Source organism: Mus caroli, chromosome 10, assembly GCF_900094665.2.
Source record: "Mus caroli chromosome 10, CAROLI_EIJ_v1.1, whole genome shotgun sequence".
NCBI lineage: Eukaryota > Metazoa > Chordata > Mammalia > Rodentia > Muridae > Mus > Mus caroli.
The window spans coordinates 44,460,775-44,477,443 of NC_034579.1; the positions used below are offsets into that span (position 1 = coordinate 44,460,775).

The following is a 16,669-nucleotide window of genomic DNA, read 5'->3' on the forward strand; positions in this document are numbered from 1 at the left end:
GCAGAATAATAAGAACAGAGGAACTCAGAAATTGTACTTCATATTGATCAAAAGATAAAAAGGAAGACTGCTGATAAAAACAAATTCAAATGGTCTTGACTATCACATTACATCTACCTAATAGTCTGAAAATGAGGGACCACACATCAGCCATGTATGTGAGAGGTTCAAGGCTACATGTTCAAGACCCTAGGCTGTAATTTTGCTTTTCATAGCAGACCTTTAATCTCCTAATGGCCAACTCTTGTCTAGTGCTGTATGCTGCCCTTAGCCTGGCTTTAGGTCTGATATCACATAATGTGGCAGGTTGTTATACTTCTTAGCACTTCTGTTTGTACAGCACTAGTTTCCATCATTTATATACTTAACATTATTAATTAGTCAAGAATCTGGAACCTTGAGAATATCATGTTTTGAAGTAATAAATGGCTTGTTTTCCTAGATGCTACACTGAATTTAAATCTTATGTATAAACCATTCCTGGAAGATCAGTAGTTTTTTCTACTTTTAGATTTTACAAAAGTTTAGCTTTATTATTATTAAAATGTATGTATATTTCAAAGATTTAGTTGAACATTACTTAACTGATTTATGCTCATTACCATTTTATCTATTTGCTGATATTCATTTTTCTGAATTTTTAGAATTGTGCTTAGCAGTCTCATTGCCTTCAGAGTGGGCAAAACTAGTTTTTCTGGTGACAGGGTTTCTCTATTAGCCCTGGCTGTCCTGGAACTCACTCTGTAGACAAGGCTGGCCTCGAACTCAGAAATCTGCCTGCCTCTGCCTCCAAAGTGCTGGGATTAAAGGCGTGCACCACCACTGCCCGACTAAATCTAGTTCTTCTATTTGCAATCATTTTGTCTGTTTTACAAGGTTAGACTAATGGAAAAAATTCCAGGACAAAATGTTAGGAAAAGTTTAATTAACTGATTTATTTATTGCATGATACTTACTGTAATGTTGTCAGTAGTGACTCTCAGAGAAGTCAATACCTAGACTGACCGTAATTGGCCATAGACTTCTTCCCCTCTTCCTAAAGGCAGATTTATTTAACAGCTGCTGTTTTGTAAAATGTGTCCTGGTATATATCATAATACATTATCAGTCTAGGAGTGGGGCATAAAATACTTAGCAATCTTTTCTTTATGGCTTAAAAAAAGTTGAGAAAAATACTGCTGTCTCAGAATATTCCATATTAAAGAATTACTTTCACCAAGACTGAATATTTTTAGTGCCTCATACGACATTAGAGTGACACCTGAAAGTAAGTTGATAAATTCTTATATGTTAATATAAACCTTTACTTATTCCTATAATCCTAGCACTTGGAAAGCTGAGGAAATGTTTGAGAAGACCGTTGCCGTAGGTTAATTCAAGGACAGATTGGGCAATTGTATGGGATACTACTTTGTTCTTCTGTAAGCCCAGGTGGCAGTCACTGCCAAAAACATATTCCATGGTATTATCAACTTTCTGTCCTATAAAACTCTTGAGATCAACATATGTTACAGATAATTCTCAATTGTCAATAATTTTAAATATTAAGGCATGAGTAAATAAGTGTTTCTTCCTAAAGAAAAAACAGGAGCTTGAGCTGGAGAGAAAGCCCAGTGTTTAAGAGCTCTTGTTGAGGACTCTGGTTTGAATCCAGCATCCACATGCAGCTCACAAGCCTCTGTTACTCAATTTCTAATACCATTTTCTGTCTTCTGCGGGCAAAGCTTTTGTTTTCTGTTTTCTTTTTAGGTATAGGATATTGCTGATGCCTAGTGTGATGAAACCGTTGCTGTGAGGATAGTGCTGCTAGCAACACATCCCAGCAGCCTAAACATGAGCTGTTTTAATCTTTCCTTATTTACAGCAATCAAACACACACACACACACACACACACACACACACACTCCACACACTTATTTAAATAAATATTTGTCAAGTTTCTTTCAACCGCACATGAATTTAGTTTTTTTAACCAAACCAGGCTCTGAACCGATTATTAAGCCTGCAGAGGACAGCTCTCAGTTCCTATGATAACGTTACTGAATACCTTAGAACAATATATTCCTCTCACAATAAATTATAAAAATTATCACTATGGAGAGTATGTCATGATGTAAAAATGTCCAGTAAAGAATCACTTCTACATTAGTAAATAAAGCACAACAATTTGTAAACAATGAAATCACCCAAAACTGAATTATTTATGACACATTTTCTTCCCTTCACAGATATTTTCATATGCAGTTGTCTTTAAACAACACCTTAACACTTTTTAAAAACAATTTCATACTTTCAAAGATACCAATTTATACTCATGCTGATAAAGGCTAATCAGAATTTGTGGTTAGAAATGCTTCATGTAACTTGGTAAAACATAATTTCTCTGCCATGCTTTCAAGGCTCTAGCCTTCCCCACTCTTTTCTAAATATCTTCTATGATCTGCACATTAGTACTTTCTACATGGTCTGCTGCAATCCACTTTTATATCTTACTTTTTCCATTCTCCAGGAAATATAAAGGAGTAACATGCAGAAGTCCTCTCACCCTGACTTACAAACACAATTCCATGTAGCTTTCCAAATGCTGTGTGCAGAGACACCTTTGGCTATGGTGATAGTGACTGCAGTTGGGATATTTAAACCATGAAAATTTGCTTTGTCTATAAAACAAAAACTCATTCACAGACACATGCAATTAATAAGTTATCTGTATATTAATATATATGTATATATATATTATTCCTGAATAAGTATGAAACTTAAAAATAGGAATTGAATACATTTTCCATATTTAACATGGATATTAAACGGGTACCCTTAATGCCAGTAAGTTATTTGGAATCGATAAATGGATAAAGAGAGATTAATGAAATGATAAGAATGATAATATTCACAGATTTGAATGTATTGATGAAAGTAATTTAATTTATGGAAAAGGAACTAAAGATAATAAAATAATGAACATCTTTGAAACATAGGGCTTTGTTAAAAATAACATTTGTAGAAAATTAACTTTAACAATAGAGTATAATATACTGATCAGTGTTAATATATTTCAAATTTATAATCCTGTACAGCAATATGTTGTTTATTTAATTTTGTCTCTAATTGTTTCTTTTATTTTGTGGTTTAAAAATATTTATTACAATCATCTATATATTATGCAAAAATTTAGGAATGTAATAGTATTGTTGCTACTGAGTTTTTATATAGATAGATTTCAACATAAAAGAAAAATTAATTTTATTCTGAAAACTAGAATCTACTTTTGAAATTAGGCAATGATTTTTATGCTAGTCCATTAGATGGCCATCAATAATTTAACTGCACAATTACATTCAAATAAGAGTGGCTTTAAATTGAGAATTACTAAAGACAAAGTTCAGATTTCAATGCTGTGTAATAAATATTTAACTTTATCTTAAAAATTATTTCTTACCCAATTAAATATTTTTTGAATAACATTCTAAACATTAAAACTGTTATTTTAAATAAAATCAGCAATCTTTCATTATATGTTCCTTGTAGACTTACAGAGCAGAGGTAAGTGAGTAGCTTGTAATAGCCACACTAAGGCTATGTAAAGCTTTAAGTCCAGCATCAAAGCCTTAGGGCTGGCTGACTGATACAGCAGGTCATGAGGTGTCTAATACTGAAGCATGAAACAGACTATAACTTTCTGTATAAAAATGGCACTCAAAAGAGAAGTAATGTCTGATATAAATACATTATTTAAGTATTAGAAATGATTTAACTGTTATCAGGATTAGAGAACACATTAATCAGTAGATATAGGCATGCAAGGTACATAATTTCTTCTTTTAATAATATTGTAATGTGATAAGCTTTATTTTTGTAAGCACTTTGATTTTTTTCATTTGTAGACTTTCTGCTTTTTCACCTAAGAAGTTAGAAATGTCTTGAAAATATGCTGTGTTGTATAAAGCAATAAAATGTCTTTTTTTTTTTTTTTTTTTTTTTTTTTGGTTTTTTCGAGACAGGGTTTCTCTGTGTAGCCCTGGCTGTCCTGGCACTCACTTTGTAGACCAGGCTGGCCTCGAACTCAGAAATCCGCCTGCCTCTGCCTCCGGAGTGCTGGGATTAAAGGCGTGCGCCACCACGCCCGGCGCAATAAAATGTCTTAATGTTACAGTATAACATAATGGATCTTCAAATGACAAAGTATCTTAACATACATATGTCTACTCTGTATGAAGTATAAAATATTAACAAAATATCTCTTAGTATTATAATGTAGTATGTTGTATCAACAAATAATAAAGTGCCTTAATCTTAGTTATATACACTGTGTATGTATCATATCAACAAATCATAAGTGTCTTAGTATTACACTGTAGCGTATTGTATCAACTTAATAGCATGTATGTGCACTGTGAATACTTCAAAGTTCATAAGAAAGCTGAAACATATTTGAAAATCAATTATTTTACTTTTCTCTACACTACTCAAAATAAGAACTACCAAAATGAGTGTTGTTAAATTCTCTACAACTAGATTTGAAACATAACTTTCAAACCTTTTCAATTAAATGGTTGATTTGAAGCCCTAATTAAAACTGAAAGAGTGATATGAACACTTTAAAATGAACATTTTTCTTGGAGTGGGACTCTTATGTAACTATCCACCTATAAACAGAATTCTGCTTTTCTTTATTATTTTCAAATAACAACTAAGTCTAGCAATTGGATAAGCTTATATTGAAACAAACCTCCCACCACCCCCAAGCTGAACACCAATAATATTAAGGGAAGCCAGGAAACACTTACCTAATTTATTATGTTAAAATAATATTCAGGTGCATATTCTGAACCAACTTAGATGACAGTTGTAGCCCAACTGTTTATAATATTTATCATGCCAGTAACATTGAAAACCTACCATTTCACCTTTGCTTCAAATATTAAATGTATTAAATTAATAGGAAATTGTGTTGTAAGTTCATTCTCATGTTATCATCTTGAAGTTGAACGAAGTCAGAACAGAAAGTAATAGATAATTTTTGTAAAATAATTAATTTAGGTTTATATATTATTTTTCTAATGATAACAAAAACCTATAATATCAAAGTTAGAAAAACTGTAAAATTATGCTTTCTGCAGATTAGAAGTGAAAGTCTGTATTCAAAATACATTGGGTTAAATATATTCATTCTAGTTTTAAAGTATGAATACATGTAATTACTACATTAATGAGACTTTTTATCACAAAGAGTATGAGGTTAATCTCTGTATTTCTATGTACACATAAGCAACAGGATTGATCTGAAAACAATTTAATTTGAATGATGTAATTATGTAATGGAATGTAAAAAATTATAGCAATTAAGGTGCCGTGGCATGCTCTAATGAATGAAGTTGTACTGGCTGATGATGCTGTATCACCTACTCATTAATAATTTGGATAGAGTGCATTATTTCACATAACTTGAAAAAATAAAGTCATAAATCACCACTAATTATTTCTTTTAGTTTTCATTTAATATTGATGGAACTACTCCCCCATACATAAATTATGAGGGTATCAAAATAATATAAAATAGCATTTGATTTTCTCCAGAATTTCACAAAGACTTGCTATTTTGTAACCAAACGAAACTGACAATTTTTAAGAAGAGAATGCAGGTATGTCCATAGGACTGGCATGTAAGGCATCAGGTTTTACTGATGTCTTTTTTTTTCTACATGCTGACACATTCTGGAAATATATTTTAATATTTCTTAATTATAAGGCTAATAAAAATAACAATGGATATCCTTTTCACATGAACCTAAAAGTTATTTCAAGAAATTATCATTTTGTATAAGAGTATACAGATAATTTGGATGAGAAAATGCTAAAGCATTGTTTCAAAACATAAAGTGATAATAAAAGCTTTTTTTTTAATTTTTAGGAAAATCAAGAAATGAATTTAACACTTTAAGAAAAACAACATAATGCAATTTTTGTTTTACTGCATTTTCAGCGAGCTTTCTAAATTTTGTTTCTTTAGAAAAACCTCCCCTTCTATAACAACAGATAGGGATTTTAAAAGGAGAAAAACACATTTGCTTTTCTTTGTGCCAGAGGCGTGTAACAGGGCCTGGTATATATTACTCTATAAAGACATAGTTGAATAAAATAGAATACATCATTGTCTCTATGATTCTCAGTGTAACCTGTTTGCATACTGTTCAAATACTTTTATTCTCTTTCAGAACTTTCCTCCACATGGATTGGGGTAAAAGGCTACATACACAAGAGAATGTGTATTTGGAAAAACTCATGAAATAATGTAATGACAGTAAGACAATAGCATTAGGACATAATTAAATTCACATGTACAATAAAAAATGCATAAAATATATTTTTATATTTTTGAAGAAAAATGCCATTTAGGAGCACACATTTTCATTGTTGAAAAATATACAGAAAAAACAAACCAAACCACTAGTGTATTTTCTGTTGGTGTTTTAATGGTCCTCCTGCACAGAGTCTATTGTTCCAAAGGAGAGATGCATACAATACTTTTGGCCTGTCTCTAGTAGACAGTGGAGATTTATCTGCTTCACATGCAATAGAATAAAAGTACACTTACTCCTGAAGGCCAGTAAATTAAGAACCTTTGTTAGTGTGACTGTGAAACCACCTCCCCTCCCAAATAGTTTTTCCAGTGTCTGTGGGAAAACAGAGGCATTGTTTTGAAAGCTGACAAGACAAGCCGTGTAAGGGGGCAGCTTCTGAAGAGCCTTTCTCAGAACCTCAGCTGAGGAAATGGAGCTCCTTGGAAACTAAGAAACATCCAGGAATAAATATATGATTTGTGGAAACTATGCTTCATTTTCCTTAGCTAATTGGAACTCCTTAATAAACTTATAATAGGGTTTCTTTCTCAAAGTCTAAAGAGAGAAATGAATAGAATTACACAGAGTAGAACAGGAATAGAGGTGGGTCTGAGTGGGACAGAACTGAACAGAACGGAATGGAATAGAATAAAGGAACTGAAATGGAAGGGAGCAGAATGGAGTAGAATGAATAGGAGAGATAAAAGGGTTTGGAAACAAACCTTGTGTATTATTGTTCTTGGTTTGCTAACAGCTTAGCCTAAATTAACTGGTAGCAGATAAGAATATATAGTGGCAACTGTCAAGGCTATACTATACTGCAAATACTAAATTTTTCAATATTATAACTTAATACGCATGAAACTTCAATACATTAAAAATAACATATTTATTGTATAAAACTTTGATTTGCTAAGTTAGATATTATATATCTTCTTAATGGAAACCAGTCATTACAGGTTGCACATAGAACTCAGAAGCTGTTTTGTTATAATATATGTAGAATGGGCATACTGGACAATGATCTAAAAATGAGAGTTATCCTGTTGCAGGAGTCTCTGGTCTCAGTTGTGTTATTACATCAAGAATAGACATCAAAGGTAAATGGTATATATATAACATTAGAAAACTGGACAATTAGTTATCCTCTAATTCATTGATTTTTTTTTTGTCTTAGCAGTAAGAAAAAATAATTTGGGAGCCTGACTGTACATTAGTGACTGATCATTTATCCTGCACGTGCAAGGCCTTGGGTTTGTCACAAAGGATTACAAGCAAATAGAAGGGGTAAAAGGGAGAAAAATAATTTAAGTTTATTTGGAATATAATTTTTTAGCCATGTAAATACTAGCAAAAGATATAAAAAAAATTCCTCAAAACTAAATGGCAACAATTATTTGATTACAGAAGATTACTTAAAAATTGTCTTTGCATTACTTATTTTTCTTCTAATTTATATTTTTTAATGTCCTGAAATTATAAAACTGAGAATTGAAAATCATTTTTATTATTACCTTTAGGAACTAGAACTGACCTCCTGCTCATAGTCCTATGATTTCAGTCAAGATCTCTGTAGTCTGAAATACCTATGTAACAGTTTTAATCAAAGGTGATTTCACTCAGTCCCAATTGGCTTTGTTCTACTAACACAACAAACGAAGTCACAATATCTACTTTATAACAATAGCCATTTTCTAAGTTGAGATTGAAAGGATGTGTTGTTTTCTAATGGAATTAGCAAGTGACTACTGAGATAAGGAAATAATTTCCCTGTAGTCTTATCCTCATGATGTATAAAGCCATTTTAGTCTGTAGTTTGAGCATGCCTTTCGATTAAATCTGTGATGACCATTAGACAAATCTTAATACATAATCAGTTTTAATGATCCTTTTCATGTGTGTAAGAGGCATATTAAAACAAATTACTAAAAACCAATTTTTGAAAACATTCTAGGAAGATTGCTAAATGGGAAGGAAAAAGCAAGTATGTTTCCATAAAATGTATCTCTCTGAAAAATCACATTTAAAAAAATATATATAGCAAAGCCTTACCTAAGCAATGCTAAAGAAAGGTAAATTTAAATGGTGTCCTGAGTAAGAGGTTGGAAACTTGGTGGTACAGGCACACAACAAAATTGGCATTTCACTTCAATGTGGCAACAGTTCTTCTGACAGTCAGTTACTTTGAACATCTACTAAAATACAGTTATTCATTCCTAAGTACATAATATCCCATTGTTAACAGTGTCCATAAGATGTCACCTATAATTGCAATGGGTTTATAAAAGCTACAATATACTGCTCAGGAACTAAAATCAATGATGCTAGTGTGAGCATTTTGGACATGGGTTTCTGAAGTCAGTAAGCCATCAAAGATAGTGTTTAAAACCAAAGAGTTGTAAGAGGAAGACGGTTTTGTTTTTAAATTATAAGGACTCCACATGAGACAACAGCTTGACACTTTTGTGATAAAAAGCTAAATTAGAACTAAAGTATAGTGCAAGACATTTCCAGAAGTAATCGCAATTATAAAACTTCAGGAGATATTAAGAGTTAATTCTTCACTACTTTACTCAATAATGTAACAGGTATTATTATAATATTCTAAAAAATCATAAAAAGTAAGTGACATAAAATATATAATGTTTTTAATTTAGAAAGTAAAATTTTCTATTTTCAACACATCAAATATTCTTTAGTTTGGTATTCTGTTGAAGAAACAAATCAGTTAATAATATGTGGTTTTATTTGTATTTTCCTGTGGGTGATCATATTGTTTTGTTCAGATAAGAAGTCTAAAGTGTAGTTGTGTATCATGATTCTTATAAAAGTTGGTGTACGAATGCTATTTCTTTTCAGGTTGTTTACAGTTCATGTCCTGACCAGTGCTTAGTGACATCAATCCTGTTGGAAGAAAACGTGTACATCACTATTCCTTCATTTGGATTTTGATATCCATTATCCATCTCTATACTACAAACTGTAAAAATCCCAAAACAAAATTTGGATACAGAATTTCAGGATCTCTGGTTGCCCTTGAGATATCTATGGTTAAAAGAAAATTTTTCTGCTATTTATGGTAATATCATTTAATGGGAACTTAACCCATTTTATAAATAACTTATTGTTAGCAGTTTATATTTGTTTAATGTGGGAAATATTTGAAGCAAGGTGAAAAACACATCTTGAGTGGGTGCCATGATCAGCCTTTGCATGTGACTAACTATATCTCACTAGTAATATAACTAAATTAAAGCAAATGACAAAGAAAGACATGGGTAAGATTAAGAAATAGTATAACTAAGTGAATCCTATCACAGACAAGAGTTATTTCTGTCTGTCAAGATTAAATGCTAAGATATATGGAACAGGGACAGTTATTGTCTAGAAAGAAATACCCCAGCCTTTCACCTATGCCTAAACAAGTTCTTAGTAATTCAGAGAAGGATGCTGATTGTGTCATTATGCTACAAATAATATTTGAGGTGTTTATAAAGGCCATATGACATAGTAAACAACACAAAGTTATCTGAAACATCGTTTTCTTGGTAACCATTCAATGTACTTAGAAAATTTGTGAAGTACTTGTATGTATGTTTCTTTGAAATTAAATGTAAGAAAAATATTTTAATGAATAACAAAATTGTAATCTTTAAAATTGAGCTATAAATGAATAAATGTTACCAATTTCTATCAAGTTTAAAATTTTTATTAAACTAATATTATTAATATAATAATATAGCCTACATAAACTAGGTATTAGAAGACTGCTAATAATTTGTCTATTGACTACTATTTATAATTGATGTTTTATGTTTAATATATATCATTTTATGAATATAATTTAAAGTATAAATTTAGGAATATTATATATATATATCAGATCACTAAAAGCATATATATATATATATATATATATATATATGCTTAATGAAAGAATACATCCAGCCAAATATTTTCTTGAAAGTACCACACGGTTGAATTCTTAATATACTATAAATAATATATACATATTTATAGATGTATATAAATATATTTATTATGTAAGTATAAATCTATAAATATATGTGTCCATCTATGGGGAATTATATTTTTACATTAATAGAAGTGGGAAGGCCCACCCTAAGTATAGATGCAAAAGTTTTTCTGGCCTGATCTCCTAGACTGTATAAAAGAGAGAGTCTTTACTATGCTGCACAAAGATTTTATTGCTATCTGCAGACATAGTGTGATTGGTTCCTTCATGCTCTGCTGATTCAACTTCCTACCAATGATGTCTGTGGCTTCTAATATGAGCTAAAATAAACCCGTTCTCTTTTAATGTTTTGGTCACTGTAGATTACTACAGCAACATTAAGAAAAACTAAGATATAATCCTATAAGTTGTGTTTGATTATTATTTGTTTTCCACACTAGGATTAGCAAATGCTAGGCTAATGCCATGCCACCATTAAGTAGGTTTCTTTCTTCTTTCCATATTAATGGAATATTAAAGAATGCACTGAATACATAAATATAAAAAAATACCACATCTTCAGTAATAATGACAGTGATTAAGTGTATATCTTTGCATTATATAATTTTAACTCCAAAGTAAAATGAAAATTTTGTAATTTTTAAAGTTCAAAACAAATATTATACTTCTTGATTTAGAAGAGCAATTAAGCTATAACCAATGCATTTCCTCTGAACTTGTGTTTCACAGGTTGCATCCATACTAGAAGAACAAATTTTATACAAACTGATTTGAATTTTGGGCTCACTCTAAAAATTTACCTGAACATAGTCATTCTAGGATTTATTTATACAGAGGAGGTTCATGTGAAGACACAAAAGAATGGTTGTTCTGTGTTCTAGGTGGAAAGTGTTATAGGGCTGCACTAATTCTACAAATACCTGGTCTCAATTTTCTGAATACCTGTGAAGTAGAGTGGCTTGTTGTAGTAACTGAACAAATATTTGTCCAAAGGTAATACAAATGATCTTCTTGATTTTTTTTTCATTGATCACAGAAAAGCAGAAACTAAAAGGTTATATATTTCAAACTCTAAATTCTAATTTTGAGGAAGAATAAAATCCTACAAAAGGTAAAAACCTTTAAGAGGCTCTACTATACAATTTCGATTGCTGTATGGCTGCTTAGTAGAAATAAATGCAAATTATAGTGGTCTTAAGTTGTCAAATCTCAACATTAAACTAGTTAAGTAAAATGATAAATATATAAAATATGTTATACACACTTTATTTTATTGTTTATCTAAATGAAAAACTAGTAAACTCTACTACTAGGAAAAGTGCATTGACTTTACCATAAAATTTCAAAAGAGGACAATGATTTTCAAAAGTGTCTTAATAATAAAACTGAAAAAATACGATTTATTATTTAACATTGACTATGGGGCACATAAATGCATATAGTCATAGATTATGAAAATTTCAATCAACATAGATGTTTACATCTAAAATTATAATTATTTTTTTCATAAAATATATTATCTCAAAAAATATAATGGACTTCAGTGTCATTATGGCAGCCATAAAAGTATGAATCTTGCAACATAATTATCATCTCAAATAAAGAAGAAGAAAACTAAGTTTTAACTATTTGGACTCCTTTTAGATTTTGGTTAAAAAGAGAAAAATACTTCCTACCACATTTGCAGCTTACTGACACAACCAGCATGCTTTCTGCCCCAAAAGGCAGCCTACTCATGTGATTCTTAGAAGTTTGGTAGTCTTCAGCACCCCAGCAGAAAGAAAGACAAGAAAGGAGATTGTGACTTTTGACAATTATTAGTTAGAAAAAAGAGGTAACAATTGCCAAAAAAATCACAAAAGTGAGCATGTTACCTGGCTATGACAAAGAGCACACAACTGACACCCAAGTAAGCCAGCAGAATATACATCCAGATATCAGGGGAGAGAGGATTCAGGAAGGAGAAGACGCCTGGGTTTGTACCATTGGGCTTGCGGTACAAAATACTTATTCCAAGTGTCATAAACGGCTTTGAAAAGTCGATGACCTTCTCACGAACATAGGTAATAGCCAGTGGAGCAACTGCAAGGTCAGCTTTCTGTAGAGGGAAACATAAAAAGGAAAAAAGGAAACAAAATATTGCTAAGTCACCAGTAAAATGTTTATAATTAAAGACTTCATACATGAGAATTTCTGTAATGATTATGGTAAGATCAACAACATTCTTTACTATTTAAGAAGTTACCCATTCCTATCTGATTCCTGATTTCTATGTCAGTCTTCATGAGTTAGAAAAAGAAAAGAAAATTTTGGGAATAAAAACATGAAACCATTGTATATACAATAAATGACATTTTCTTATTGAAACACAGTTATTTTTAACTGTATACCTTAACAATCATTTTTATCTATTATATCTGCCTACATATATTGATTGGATGGCAACTTCAGTAATAATTATATCAGATTCTTTAGCTCTAGAATCAAAGAAACATTTTCTGAGCCAATAGAATGGCTCAGCAAGTATAGACACTTGCTACCATGCCTAACAACCTGAGTTCCATCACCGAAACACATATGGTAAGAAAAACCAGACACCCACAAGTAGTCTTCTGAATTTTATGTGCATAGGTGCATACTGCCAACAATCATACACAGAGCTCAAATGAATTTGTGCATGTACATGTGTGCATACACACACTTACAGACACTATAAAAATTTATTAATAAATCATAATTTTTAAGAAAATACAGAAGAGTTTGTCTTAAACATGGAATCTTTAAAGGATTAAAACATTCTTTAAGTAATTTAAATATGATTTTTCCATACTACCCCAAAGTTTTATTTCTATTCCTTTAATTTGTTTTATATCATTATCATTTAATAAAAATCCCTAAAGCCCTGCCTAAACCACATTAGAAAATGAGTTTTTTTCTTTTCTCTTTTTGTTTTTGCCTTTTCCCACATTATCTCCTTTTATTGAAAATAGACTTTTTTCATATTCTATGTTCAGATTATAGTTTCTTCTCTGTGTATTCTTCCCAGGTCCTCCCCTCTGCCTCTTCTACCTAGATATATTCCCTTTCTCTTTATCATTTAGAAAAAAATCAGGCTTCTAAAAGTTTATATCATGACAAAATAAGATTTCAAATTTTCAAAAAGTTGTTAAACTTCTATTGTATTTTAAATATATTAAAACACCAATGCTTTTAAGTCACCATTTTACAATCACATATCCAGGGGGAATTGATGCTCTAAACATTGATGGAAGTGACTTCTTCAGAAACATACTGCTCTACCTAAGGCTAGAAGCCAACAACCCCACCACAGATATGAAATGACTTTCCAGATTGCTCCCAGATCCCCAACAGCACTCTCTCCCATTGCTCATTATTCTAGCTCACAATTCTGTTATCAAAGGCCAGTTAGATAACTGGAGCCAAGCAGCCCTCTGCTCTACCAGAAGTCATGCTTGTACCTGGAAACCCAGAGGCTACACAAGTACCCAGAATATCAGAAATACTCTGCTTTACCAGAGACTACAATACCCTAAACCACACAGGCCAAGTGATGTTGCACAATTCAGACCAGAGATGACATGCCTCTACCCCAAACCTCAGAGGTAATACAGTCCTCCAAAACATCAGCAAAGACACCCTAAGGAATAAGAGCTATTTGATCACCAGAAGCACAGACAACTCTGGCTAGATGACCTGAATGGAAACAGAAGCCAAGGGAAAATACATCCATCCAATTAAGGTTTACTCAGAAATTAGGAAACTAAACCTAAATTATCACAAACCCACATGTATACTGATCAGGGAAAGAACACAATTAACAATAGCCAGGGCAATGCAGTACCACCAAAACTCAGCTATCCTACTAGGTCATGTCCTTCATAGTCTAACACAGCTGAAACACAGAAAAACAGAAACACACACACACACACAGACATGAAAACCAATGTTATGAATATGATGGAGGCTCTTAAAGATGAATTGAATAAATTACTTAAAGAGATTCAAGAAAACAAAAACAATGGGGGAATTTTTTTCTTAAGAAAGCCAAGGGAAGGGGGGGATCAGAACAGATGAAGGAAGTAAATAAAACTGTAAACAAAAAAGAGAAACAAAAACAAATTTACAACAAAATCAAATCCAAGCAATATATTTCTTCTTACTCAGCCCTACAGAGGATACTAGAATGAAAAATACAACACAAGGGGGTAAACTACACCCCCCAAAACCACAAGAAATTAGTCATTTCACAGCAAACCCAAGAGAATCAATAACACATATCATCACCTCCAACAACAAAAAATAACAGGACATAACAATTATTTTTCTTAATTATCTCTCAACATCAAAATTCCTCAATAAAAAGATACAAGGTAACAGACTGGATACATAAAGAGGATCCAGCATTTTGCTGCATGCAAGAAACACACCTCAGCAAAAAAGACAGGCACTACCTGTGAGCAGAGGGTTGGGAAAAAGTTTTCCAAGCAAAAAGTCATCATGAGTTTTGCAGGCTAATTGATGAAACTAGAAAATATCATCCTGAGTAACTCAGACCCAAAATGGCATGCATGATATGTACTCACTAATAAGTGGCTATTAGCCAAAAAAGAACAGAATACCTAGGATACAATCCACAGAACTCAAGAAGGTTAACATTCAGAAGAGCCCAACTGAGAATGTTTAAATCCTACTTAGGAGGAAGAAGAAAACAATCATTGGAGGCAGAGAAAAGAAGGAATCATTGGGAGAGAGGGGAGGTGGAGGGGCATAGGGAAATATGATTAGATATGTGTGGAGGTGGCAGACAAGAGAGAAGCCCTGAGGGCCAGCAGAATGAATGCAAATATGCAGCCCCACACGGGTGTGAACTGAAGGGACCCTCTAGAAAGTACCAGAGAACTGGGAGGTGAGAGACTCTCAGGACTCAAAGAAGGAACCTTAGATGAAATGCCCAACAGTGAGGAGAGATTATTCATAGAGTCTACCTTCAGTAGAAAGACACAACATCAATTGGAAGGATGGGGTTGCTATCCCACCATCAAAGCTCTGACCCTGTCTAAAAGAACTGCAGGGACAAAAATGGTGAAGAGACTGAGGGAAAGGTAGTCCACTGACTGATTCAACTTTGCATCCATCTCAAGAGAAGGCTCTACAGCTTGACACTATTACTGATAATATTGTGATCTTACAGGCAGGAGCCTCATATGGCAATCCTCTGAGAGGCCCAACAATCAGGTGAGTAAGACAGACTTACTCTCAACAATTGGACTGAAATCTGGGTCCCCTGTACTTGAATTAGGGAAAGGCTGGAAGAAGCTGAGGAGAAAGGAGAGCCCATAGGAAGACCAGCAGTTTCAACTAACCAGCAACCATGAGATCTCTCAGACAGTGAGCTAACAACCAGACAGCATACTAAGTCTTGTCAGAGGCCCCTGACATATTCAGCAGAGGAGTGCCTACTTTGTCCTCAGTGGGAGAAGATATGTCTAACCCTCCAGAGATTTGAGGCCCTTAGGAGTGGGGAGGCCTAGTGGTGGAGGCATCCTCTTGGAGACATGGTTGAGGAGGAATGGTATGAAGAACTGTGGGGGGGCTGAAGGGATTGCAAAATTTCCAATTAATAATAATTTAAAAAGTTTAATACCCTTAGTCATCAGGGAGATGTAAATCAAAACAACCCTGAGATTCCATCTTACACCCATCAGCATGGGTATGATAAAAAATTGAAGTGATAGCACATGCTGGCAAGAATGTGGAGAAAGGAAAACATTCCTCCATTGCTGGGGAGATTGCAAATTGATACAACCATGCTGGAAATCAATTTGGAGGTTGCTCAGAGAACTGGAAATAGAACTATCTGAAGACCCAGCTATACAGTTCCTTGGCATATATCATATAGATGTTCTACTATCCCTAAAGAACAAATGGCCCACTATGCTTCTAGCAGCCATATTCATAAAAGCCCAGAACCAAAAGCAATTCAGATGTCCCTCAATTGAATAATGGCTGCAGAAAATATGGTTCATTTACACAGTGGGATTTTATTCAGCTATTAAAAATGAGGACATCATGAATTTTTCAGGCAAATGGATGTTACTAGAAAATATTATCCTGAGTGATATAATCCTGACCCCAGAGGAAATGCATGTTATGTACTTACTGATAAGTGGATATTAGCCAAAAATGACAGAATACCCATGATTCACTCCACAATCCCAAAGAAGTTATATAAGAAGCCCAAGTGAGGATGCTTCAATCCCACTTAGAAGGGAGAAAATAATCACAAGAAGAAAATGGAGGGGAAATCCTATGTAGGACAAGGAAGAAGGA

The 16,669-nt window shown here is 32.8% G+C and overlaps 1 protein-coding gene across 5 annotated transcripts in view; it reads right to left on the reverse strand.

Moving 5' to 3' along the window:
• Positions 1 to 16,669, reverse strand: part of Grik2 (glutamate ionotropic receptor kainate type subunit 2) — a 676,604-nt gene that overhangs the window by 164,226 nt on the left and 495,709 nt on the right. For 4 of the 5 annotated variants that reach the window (XM_021173658.2, XM_029482440.1, XM_021173659.2 and 1 more), the window contains exon 12: positions 12,193 to 12,416. In XM_021173658.2, the coding sequence (XP_021029317.1) occupies positions 12,193 to 12,416 (224 nt within the window). The remainder of the gene's footprint in view (positions 1 to 12,192; positions 12,417 to 16,669) is intronic. The other variant, XM_029482442.1, reaches the window with a different exon arrangement.